Consider the following 11,125-nt stretch of genomic DNA (forward strand, 5'->3'; position numbering starts at 1 on the left):
GAGGATCCCTTTTTGCCCCTGGGAAGATAGAAGGGGGTTGGGAACCTAAACACTCTCTTGCCCAAAACCATTCCTCTAATCCTCCTCCCAAATCTGCTGTAAAAGCAGAAGAGCCCAGAAGGTGCGATCAGTGTAATTCCACTGATCACGTGAGGAATAGATTCCCTGTGCTAGGAGGAAGCAGGCAACCAATAGCTCCTGTTAGTTCTGCTGCCCTCAACACAGAACTCCCACCTCCACCCCCAAGCAACTGAAATCTATCATATTGGCTCTGGGAGGTTAGCCTCTGCAGAACCAGACATGCAGCATGTTACAGCTGTCCAAATTGATAGCAGGGAATATTTGGGGCAGAGGGATACAGGGGCCCAGATCTCTCTGGTTAAGCAGAGTGTGGTTCCAAAGGCCAGTATGTGGCGGTTCAGTGATGAGACAGAACACAGCTTTATGCAAGCAAGCAGGCTGGTCAGCGGAGATGGGCTGTTCTGCCCCCCCTGCCTTCCACCTTCTCCTTTTATTATATTTCTCCCCCTAAGCATTACACACTGCTACACAAAGGAATGTATGACGTTGATTCATATGCTTAGTTACCATCCTCTATCTACTACAATCCTGGTTCTCAGGCCTTGAGCCCAGGCTAAAGAAACCTCCCACAGTTGCTGTCCAAACAATCAAGTTCTCAGGGTTCATATCTAGCCCTTGTCCTTGGATAGAGCAATGTGTGCATTGCTCCTAGGAAACAGTCAGGGTGTGCCCCGCCTGCTTCCAGGTGGAATAGCTAGACATTAACCCTTCATCTCCCCTTTTTTGTTTATTGATAGTTGGCCATCTCATGGTAGCCGTCAATTTGTTTTGTCATGCTATTTAACTCCCAGACAGACAAGGACATAACCTGGGGAGCTTTCCAGGGCAAAATTTTACAAAGTCTTAACAAGGAAGGAATACATTGTACACAGCAGCAACAAAAAATAAGCCCAATGATTACAAACACAAAATAACCAAAAGCTTAACATCTGCAATATAATCATCTAAAAGGGGTACACTTCTTTTACTACAATTGTGACCAGCAAAAGGCAATATAAGTGTCATTCTACTAAGACAGCAAAGGGTGCCATCACTTAAATTTGCAGGAATATAATTAAAGGTGCATGAACCACAAGTAAAAACCCATCCTGATGGTAGGATGAGATGGCCATAATTATATGAAACATTAACAGCATGGGAACAATTTAAAAGGGATTAAGAAATTTTTTGACAGCCCAATGGCACCTTTGTACTAGTGCAGTTAACTACACGCGCACAGGTGACATTGTGAGCCCCGGCCGGGTACGGTGTGTGAAGGGATATAGTCGTGCGAGGCAGAGTATAGTTGGCCGGGCCCCAATTAGCCATGCTAGAGTACTGGGAGAAAAGATTAGCATAAGCAAAGAGCAGTGTCTTATTCTCCTTCGGGCTTGTAACGGGGGAGGCGCTTCCGAGCCAACCCCTACAGGAAATAGCAGGCACAAAAGGCACACAATCATCACAGAATTAGCAGTGATTTGGGCGAGAATCGCCACAAACAAAGTCTTAGGAGTTTCTGGCTGCTGATCTGCTGCCAGTTTTCGTTGAGCCGTGGCGACCAATGCTTTTACTGCTTTCCATGTCACGGGCTGGCTTGGGACGCTACGCCTCCTCCGTTTCCGTCCCGCCGTTGTCGACTCGGGGGGCAACGCGGTCTCCTCCAAGGTCAGCTGAAACTCTGGTATGGGATTCGACAGCCCCTGGTGCCATGCCAAGTTGTTTAAGTGCCGGTTGCACACACCGGGCTGGAACCCACAACGGTCCTGCAGGGAGAGACACAGCAGCATATCCCCGACCCCAAGTGATTAGAGGTGCTGGGCCCAGCCACTGTGGATCGGGCAGCTGACGGTAAAAGACACGCGGTCTTTCCAGTACCTCAGATTTGTGAAAATGCCGATCCGCAGGGGTCTGCTGATCTGCATTCAGTGTTAAATTATTTAAAGTAAACAAGAGGATATGCATTTGTTGTTGAATGTCTCCTAAGGTTCGGAGACGCAGCTCCCCTTGTTTTAATTGTTTATCTAGCAAGGTTTTGAGTGTGCGATTGGCACGTTCAACAATGGCTTGGCCCGTGGAATTATAAGGGATTCCGTGTTTAAGACGGATGTCCCAGCGGGCACAAAAGGTGGAGAGGGCTGCAGAGCAGTAGGCTGGGGCATTATCTGTTTTAATTTGGCAAGGGCGACCCATAACAGAAAAGCAGGCCAGCAAATGGTGAATAACTTTGTTAGTGGCTTCCCCACGTTGTGGGGTTGCCCAAAGGAAGCCTGAATAAGTATCAACGGAAACATGTAAAAATGAATAGGGGCAGAATTGTGGCACATGAGTAACATCCATTTGCCACAGCTGATTTGCTGCGGTACCTCGGGGGTTAACGGCATAAGAAAAAGTAGGAGCAGCAGCAGCACAGTGGGGGCAGGAAGGAACAATGAAACGTGCATAATCAGCAGGAATGTGAAACTGCCGGGCCAAAACAGAGGCAGACTGATGCTTTCAATGGGGTCAGAAAAAAGGGAATTTACCTGACCACGCAACGTGCGATCGGCGTGTGCATTGCCCTCAGTGAGTGGCCCAGGCAGAGGGGTATGACTGCGAATATGAGCAACAAAGTAAGGGAAATGACGAGTGGCAAGAAGATGCTGTAAAGACAAAAACAGGTGAAGGAGGTCTGCATCAACCTGAGGGGTAATGAGGGCAAGGGGTAAATGATCAATTACCTGATAAACATAATGGGTATCCACAATTAAATTAAAGGGACAATCAGCAAAAAGTTGAAAGGCCAAAGTAACAGCAGCTAATTCTAAGGGCAAAGGGGGATGGTAAAAAAACAATCTTTTAAATCTAACACACAAAGTTGATCGGTTTGAGGAATTAAATTTGGATTTGGTAAGCCAAATTGCAAGGGGCCCATAGGTTGGATGCGTTTATTTATTTCCCTTAAATCATGTAACAGCCGCCAAGCACCTGATTTTTTCTTAATAATGAACACCGGGGTGTTCCAGGGACTGGTGGAGCTCTCCAATCGCTGTGCTTGCAAATGCTGCTGCACAAGTGAATGAAGCGCTTTTAGCTTTTCTAGAGGGAGGGGCCACTGGTCAATCCATACGGGCTCTAAGGATTGCCATACCAAGGGTAAGGCGGAGGGCACGGTGGGTGAGGGAGGGTTTTGGGCCATCAGATGTTAATATCGAGGGTAGTGTCTAACTTTGTAAGTAAATCACGGCCCCAAATATTGAGGTGGACAGGGAGCACAAAAGGGCGGATTGTAGCAAGGGCACGGCCTCCTGGTTTAGAGACCGTGACCCAAGACAAACTTTGGCGCCCGGGTTTGCTACCCCCAATCCCCCACAACTCTTTAGAAGGAACCGTAGGCCAACTAACCGGCCACTCCAGATCACGAATCACTGTAACGTCAGCTCCAGTGTCCACCAGCCCTGTAAAAGGAACATCATTTAAAAGAAATGTTAACTGAGGTTTCGAGGGGCGGACTGACATTGTCAGAGCAACAAGTGGAGAAGACGCGCTGTGAGACGGCGAGTGAGACAACGTCGATCCAAAGCCGCCTCCGCCCCGAGTTCGATCCTCGGCAGCTGGCACCTGATAGGGGACTAAAATCAATTGTGCAATTGACCGTCCACGCGGGAGCGACTGTGGAAGATGAGTCCACACCTGAACCTTAATAATGCCAGTGTAATCAGCATCAATGACCCCTGGAATGACAAAAAAGCCCTGTTTCCCAGCATGTGAGCGAGGGAGAACAAGACCTACAAAGCCGGCAGGGAGAGGTCCCGTCACCTGTGTAGGTATGGCACAGACCTCCCCTGGCAGCTGAAAGTCAGTGTCCTCCTGCATGATCAAATCAAGCCCTGCACTTCCAGCAGTCGCTGCCCTCATAGAGTCTACGGATTCCAAGGCAGAGGAGCGATTGCCTGAGTAGGAAACACCCCCGTTTGGCCCTGGGTTCGGGGGGGACCCGTCGCACGGTTTCCCGACCCGCCACGACACTGATTAGCCCAGTGATAACCTTTCCCACACTTGGGGCACTTCTTTGAGGGTCGGGCTGGTGCCTTAGATGAGCGGCACTCCCGCTGAAAATGACCCTCCTTACCACAGCGGTAACAGCGCTTCCCCTCCTTCCCAGTTTTTCTGAGGGCGGCAGCCAGAACTCCAGCCTTGTGGGCTTGTGTGCCAATGTTCTGGCACGCCCGCAGCATGTCTGAGAGCTCTAAAATACCAGAGGCTTGTGCTGCCTGGAGAGCACGGCGGCAATCCTCATTTGCATTTTCAACTGCCAATTTTAACAGGAGCTCGTGAGCTGCCTCAGTGTTATCCACCTGTTGGAGGATAGCCTCCTGCAATCTGTTGGTAAAATCCAAAAAAGGACTCTAAGGCACCCTGACGGATACTGACAAAGCTTTTGGTAGGCTTGCCTGAATCCGGGACCTTCTTGAAAGCATGCTGGGCACAGGTGGAAATAATGGGGAAGACGGCCTGAGGGAGTTGAGACTGCATCTCAGTAGTAGCAAACTGGCCCTCCCCTGCCAAATGCTCATAAATGATACCTTGCTCTCTATATACCTGGGCTTGGCGTTCTGCCATCTGCCGATACTCACTAAGCCAAATAACATACTGACTGGGTGACAACATCATGCGCAGCAGCGTTTTCCAATCCTCAGGGATTAGGGAGTACCCAGTACCCATCCCTTCAATGAGACCACGCACAAAGGTGCTAGTCAGGCCAAATTCACAAATTGCTTTCTTTACCTCTCTAACCACCGAGTATGGCAGAGTGGTCCAGGTGCCCACGGGGTTGCCCTGGTCATCATTCTGCCAGGTCACCGGGCAAACGGAGACCAGATCAGCCAGCTCCTCTGCTGTAAGATCTGATCGAGCTTTCGCTGCGTGAACCATTTGTTGCACCAGCGAAAGCTTCTGAGCAGATGCAGATGACCCTCCGGGGAGCCCCACGGGGGGAGGGTGATCACACACCGGCTCCGGTGGGGAAGGCCAGGGAGGCAGTGGTAATAGAGGCACTGGGGGCGAAGCAGGGGGAGGGATGGCTGCAGGAGCGGACGGGGGTGGCAGGATCGGCAGCTCCTCTGTTGGGGCTGGAGAGGGCCTTTCCGAGGCGACACGCTGTGTCGCATCGCCAGGAGGGGGGATGGCTGCAGGGGCGGACGGGGGCGGCGAGAGCACCAGCCTCGCGAGGGAGGGTCTGTCCGAGGCGACACGCTGTACCACGTCGCGGCAGAGGTGCCAGGCATGTAAAGCCTGCACGGGCGCCCGAGGCTCTTTGTGCAATGTCTGGCCCAATCGCTCCCAGTCCGCTAGCTTAAGGCTTCCGGCTTCAGGATACCACGGGCACTTGGCACGCACCTCCTGTAGCAGGAGAGTAAGTGCTCGAGCCGGGCAGTCATGTTGAGCCTTACGCAGCAAATACTGCAGCTCATTACGGTGTTGCACTTGCAAAGCAGAGAGGGAGCTTCCCATACTTACCACAATGAAAAATACTCACCGGGATCCACGAAGCGGATGAGTGACGCGTCTGAAACCCTTGCCGGGCGAGGTGAGTGCTGAGGGCCCCACGTTGGGCGCCAGTTGTGGCGGTTCAGTGATGAGACAGAACACAGCTTTATGCAAGCAAACAGGCTGGTCAGCGGAGATGGGCTGTTCTGCCCCCCCTGCCTTCCACCTTCTCCTTTTATTATATTTCTCCCCCTAAGCATTACACACTGCTACACAAAGGAATGTATGACGTTGATTCATATGCTTAGTTACCATCCTCTATCTACTACAATCCTGGTTCTCAGGCCTTGAGCCCAGGCTAAAGAAACCTCCCACAGTTGCTGTCCAAGCAATCAAGTTCTCAGGGTTCATATCTAGCCCTTGTCCTTGGATAGAGCAATGTGTGCATTGCTCCTAGGAAACAGTCAGGGTGTGCCCCGCCTGCTTCCAGGTGGAATAGCTAGACATTAACCCTTCACCAGTATGTTGCCTGGCAAAATAGCAGAGATTGTGGGTGTGATGATGTACTCCATAAGACATTATGGAAATATGCTTATGAATGTATATATGACATAACTGGAACATGTTTTATGCTACATATGCCATGTAACATATCTATGTAAAGGTTATGATCTACTGAATATATTCATCCTATTTGTATGCATGTGTCATTGTTGTATTTGAAGTTGTGAATATTGGCTGTGTACTTGTTTGATTTTAAATAGCCTTAATAAGGCATTTGGTCAGCTTCTTTAGAAAGGAATTTGCAAGTTAAGTGACCAATCAAGAAGCACTTGATGGACAATGGATCTTGGAAGGCTCTAATCCACATAAGAAGTCCACATGAGGACGTACAAGGTAGCATGTGAACCATGGCTGCTACCTGTAAGTTCTGAGTCATGCATGGACATGTGACTTGTCCATGTGACTCCAAAACTCCATCTTGTAGCTGGAATTCTACACAGGGGAAGGGAGGGGTCTCCACCCACAAGAGAAAGTCTATTTAAACCCCTGGGAGACCCCTCCATTAGGGCTTCAGCTGGCTCAAGAGATAACCTCACCACCCCCAAGGATACCTGAGAGAAACCGGAAGAAAGGACAGAAACTACAGGGGGTGTGAGTGATTGCTGGACCCAGACTAGAAGGAGACTAGTCTGTAAAAGGAACCTTACTAGAACACCTCTGATGGTGAGGTTTTGTCTGTATTCAGTTTTCTTACTGTACTAGGCTTAGACTTGCATGTTTTATTTTATTTTACTTGGTAATTCACTTTGTTCTGTCTGCTGTTACTTGGAACCACTTAAATCCTACTTTCTGTATTTAATAAAATCACTTTTTACTTATTAATTAACTCAGAGTATGTATTAATACCTGGGGGTGGGGAGCAGGAAACAGCTGTGTATATCTCTCTATCAGTGTTCTAGTGGGTGAACAACTTATGAGTTTACCCTGTATACGCGTTATACAGGGTAAAATGGATTTATTTGGGGTTTGGACCCCATTGGGAGTTAAAGACAGGAACATTTCTTAAGTTGCTTTTAATTAAGCTTGCAGTTTGTGGGACGTGGTTCAGACCTGGGTCTGTGTTTGTGGCCAGCAAGTGTGTCTGGCACAGCCAGGCAGGGTGCTGGAGTCCCAAGCTGGCAAGGAAGGCAGGGGCAGAAATAGTCTTAGCACATCAGTTGGCAGCTCCAAAGGGGTTTCTGTGATCCAGCCTGTCACAGTGGGGGTGGCAGAAAGCAAATTCCTCGTACCACTGGCTAAAATCCATGTGGTTTGGAAAGTGTTTTGACTGTGGGGGTAATGGAACACCTCCTCTTCAACCTGCTTCTTGGTAATGATTTTTTTTGTGTGTAACTCAGGTTAAAGTATTTTCCTGCAGCAGGAGGGAGTGTTATGCTGGGACCCCCCGAGGGAAAGGGTAAGGTCTCAGGAACTGCTGAGAGAATGGGGGAGAGTCTCCTTAATTCTTCTGCAGCTGGGGAAGCCACATGTTTCCAGGTGGGAGGGTGGTTGAGACCAACTCCTGCACTGCCGCTGGAAGCAACACCACATCAGGAAGGGATGGGATGTGATGTCTGCCAGGGAGAGAACTGTCCAGGTTGTTAGCTGCCAGCAAGTTGCAGCAGAACCAGAGATAAAAACCGGCTTTAGGAAGCATAGGGAAATGTGTCCCAGAGGAGAGCCTAGAGAAGGGGCATGGGATCTCAGAAACCACTGAGGTGGGTGAGGGTTCCTTTGACTCTGTAACACAGGGAAGCAGGGTGCTTCCAAGTATGGAAGGGGCTGAGACTCGCTCCTTTCCAGCAGAAGGCAGCATGCCCTCAGGGGCAGGAGAGGTGTCAGGGATTAAGGAAACTGTCCCTGTAGTTAGCTGGCAGAGTATTGCAGCTGAACGAGGGATGGATCCCTTCTTATGGAGCTCAGAGAAATGTGTCTTAGGAGGGGACCTAGAGGAGGAAACTGGGGAAGGAATAATGGGGGTGCGGGAATGTCTCCTCACTAGTCATTTGGGCCAGGATGCCCACAACATTAGGAGGATGGCTGGGTCAGCATCTGTGCACCCAGGCACTCAGCCTGTGACCCAGGTTTTGAGAAGAAACTCTGTACCTGACCTCCTGGAGGGGAGCAGTCACGCAGCTGACTTCTCAGGGATAGCGAAAGGGGTGGCAGAGGGTACCCCAATCCAGGTCCCCATTGTTCAGGATGCTATTTCTGTTAAGTTTTTGGAAAGTAACTGTGTCTCTTTAAATCAAGATGCAGCTCCAATGCCTGGGATAACAGAGGAATTGGGACCAGGAAATTACCAGGTGGTAGTCTGCCAGAATACAGATGTCCCAACTCTCGGGGGGTGGGTGGGAGGGAGATGGTGATTTCCCCCAGGCTGGTGAGAGATAGGGAGCAGTTATGGGAAAGCCACGGGGAAAAGGTGCATCTGATCAAAGGGTAAACACACCTAGTCCAGAGAGCACAGATCACAGTCCTCTAGGGGGCAGGGAAGGACTCAGTGCTGGGAGGCGGAAACACAAGGTAGCCCCAAAAAGGGGACCTGGATTTTCTCCATATGTACAGTCCTGGGGTTGGGAGACCACTCCCCAAAGGGCCAGTCAATGTGCAGGATCCCCCTGAAACCTTATCCTGACAGACCCTGAGATATCAAAATACCAGAAACATGATTCAATTAAGAGCCCACACAGAAGGGAACACTGGAGGGAAAGAAAACCATAAAAAAACAGGTTTGCTGTGGATGAATGGGGAAACTGAGGCACACTGCCTCATGGCCTTAATGGCTGGATGCCAAGAGAACCATAACAACAAACTGCCTTTGAGATAGTCAGTGACTAACCCTCTTGCAGTGAACTAAGGGGGGAGGTGTGACATTCTATACCTTGGCGGAGCGTATTGTAACCCCCATATTCTTCATTTTCATATAATCGTGATCTCACATATAAAGCATGCCTTGTAAGGTATCAGGGGAAAGGTTATGATCTGCTGAAAGTCATTTCTCTATTCATATATGTGTATCATTAATGCATATGAAGTTATGAGAATTGTGTTGTATGGTAGTCACTAAAACATGCTGAAAGTTGGGGAATCAGCCAGATATTAGGTCTCCAGAGGCAACAGCAAGGAAAGTAGCCAACACGTGGGCAGGGTGTCAATCAACCCATCAACAGCCATTGTCCAGCAAGGGAGCTACTATGTGATGACTCACCTGCATGAGGTCACACCAGGGAAATTGCTCAACCTTGCTTGGAGAGACTCAGTAATACCCACCTGACTCTGAAGGGGGGGGAGGGGGCAAAGCCATGAGGGAAGAAAGGACATGATAAAAGGGAGAGACATTTGCCATGCTGTCTCTCTCTCTCTTCCACCTACACCTATAGACACCACACCAAGCGACTGAAAGGATCAAAGGGGCGAGCCTGACTGAAACGTAACCAGCCAGCCTGTGGCAAGAAGCATCTAAGTTTTTAAGGACATTGAAAGTGTGAAGATCAGCTTAGAATGTGTTTTGCTTTTATTTCATTTGATCAAATCTGACTTGTTATGCTTTGACTTATAATCACTTAAGATCTATCTTTATAGCTAATAAATCTGTTTGTTTATTCTACCTGAAGCAGTGTGTTTGGTTTCCAGTGTGTCAGAGGCTCCCCTTGGGATAACAAGCATGGTACATATCAATTTCTTTGTTAAACTGATGAACTCATTTAAGCTTGCAGCATCCAGCGGGAATAACTGGACGCTGCAAAACGAGGTTCCTAGGGTTGTGTCTGGGACCGGAGATATTGGCTCGTGTCATTCGGTTGCAAGTAGCTGGGAACAGCTGACATGCCAGAGGCTGAGCATGAACAGCCCAGGAGTGGGGATCTCACAGCAGAGCAGGGTCAGGCTGGCTCCCAGAGTCAAGGATTGGAGAGGCCTGGCAGATCACCGGTCCAAATAACACAGAGGGGAATGTCACAACCATTACCTCAGCTTGCAAGGACCTGCAACTATCATCATGAGAGCCCATCATAACCCCCTGCAAGCAGCTGCGCAGACTGTTGGGGTGGGGGACTTACCTGGCTACCACTCACCTGGCCGACGTGATGCATCTAGTCATGGCACCAAGATGTTAGAGGGATTTCCCTCCACCCTCCCGCTTCCCTGGTTCTTGGCATGCAGACAGCAAGCAGCAAAAGACCAGAAGTCCAAGTGTAGACAATGCAAAGTTTATTGGGGTTAATTCCAAGCAAATATGTCCATAGCTCTACATGTCAGTGTTCCATTCCCAGTTCTGACACCGCAGAGCATTTACCCCATAACCCCCTTCCCAGCTCTGACCCTTGCCTGTGTCCCTGTTCCCCATTGCCCCTATTCCCACCTTCTCCTTCTTAGCAGGCCCAAATATACCTGCAATGCACGTCCACAGTCCCACCCCTTACAGTTTAGGGACATGTTCAATTTTGGGTCTGGTGTCTTCATCTCACCCCTTTTGTACCCCATGGGAGGGGTGAGGAGTGAGGTTGCGCTCCGGTCAGGGACAGGCATTTCTTTGGTATTTTCATGTTTTATACCTCCCCCCCACACACACACACAATCCCCGTTGCCCCTCCTGACTGGTTGCTTGATTTTGTCTTAAGATAGGGGTTGAGGCAATCTTAAATTGTGCTCTGAGTAACACTTTAACTGCTAAAAGAAAAGGAGGACTTGTGGCACCTTAGAGACTAACCAATTTATTGAGCATAAACTTTCGTGAGCTACTGAATGCATCCGATGAAGTGAGCTGTAGCTCACGAAAGCTTATGCTCAAATAAATTGGTTAGTCTCTAAGGTGCCACAAGTCCTCCTTTTCTTTTTGCAAATACAGACTAACATGGCTGCTACTCTGAAACCTTTCACTTTAACTGCTCTTATCTGTTCCCATTGTACTAACAAATCCAACTGACTAGGCAGAAGCAACATCACAGTGTCTTTGTCCCTTGTTTTCACGTGTTAGTAGAAGAGTATCAAAAAGCCAAAATGCTATCCCAGGCTAACAAACAGACCTATATACAACCAGACGGCACTACTATAA

At 49.1% G+C, this 11,125-nt stretch overlaps 1 protein-coding gene across 3 annotated transcripts; it reads right to left on the minus strand.

The window, feature by feature from the left end:
* Positions 1 to 441: 441 nt before the first annotated feature.
* On the minus strand, positions 442 to 6,041 carry LOC311529527 (uncharacterized protein). 3 transcript variants are annotated; one of them, XM_084645499.1, is made up of 4 exons: positions 5,576 to 6,041; positions 3,442 to 3,668; positions 2,583 to 2,699; positions 442 to 1,823 (listed from the first exon to the last, which is right to left on the minus strand). In XM_084645499.1, exons 1-4 carry the CDS (start codon positions 5,784 to 5,786, stop codon positions 1,287 to 1,289), a joined length of 1,092 nt encoding a protein of 363 aa, XP_084501625.1. In that variant the 5' UTR covers positions 5,787 to 6,041; the 3' UTR covers positions 442 to 1,286. The 3 variants fall into 3 exon arrangements, with proteins under 3 accessions (XP_084501625.1, XP_084501626.1, XP_084501624.1); XM_084645500.1 differs by having other exon boundaries at positions 3,442 to 3,494; positions 5,576 to 6,037; XM_084645498.1 differs by lacking the exon at positions 5,576 to 6,041 and having other exon boundaries at positions 3,442 to 4,813.
* Between the last annotated feature and the right edge of the window lie 5,084 nt (positions 6,042 to 11,125).

This window comes from Lepidochelys olivacea (genome assembly GCF_965140295.1).
Source record: "Lepidochelys olivacea isolate rLepOli2 genome assembly, chromosome: 13".
NCBI lineage: Eukaryota > Metazoa > Chordata > Testudines > Cheloniidae > Lepidochelys > Lepidochelys olivacea.

Bases quoted from the DNA above. Each gene is read 5' to 3' on its own strand.
- LOC311529527 (XM_084645498.1), bottom strand. From the start codon at position 3,954: ATGAGGGCAGCGACTGCTGGAAGTGCAGGGCTTGATTTGATCATGCAG. The intron at 2,700-3,441 runs GTTAGTTGGCCT...TTGTCTTTACAG, and splicing joins TTCGTGATCTGGAGTGGCCG to CATCTTCTTGCCACTCGTCA. The intron at 1,824-2,582 runs GTAAATTCCCTT...CTCTCCCTGCAG, and splicing joins ATCGCACGTTGCGTGGTCAG to GACCGTTGTGGGTTCCAGCC.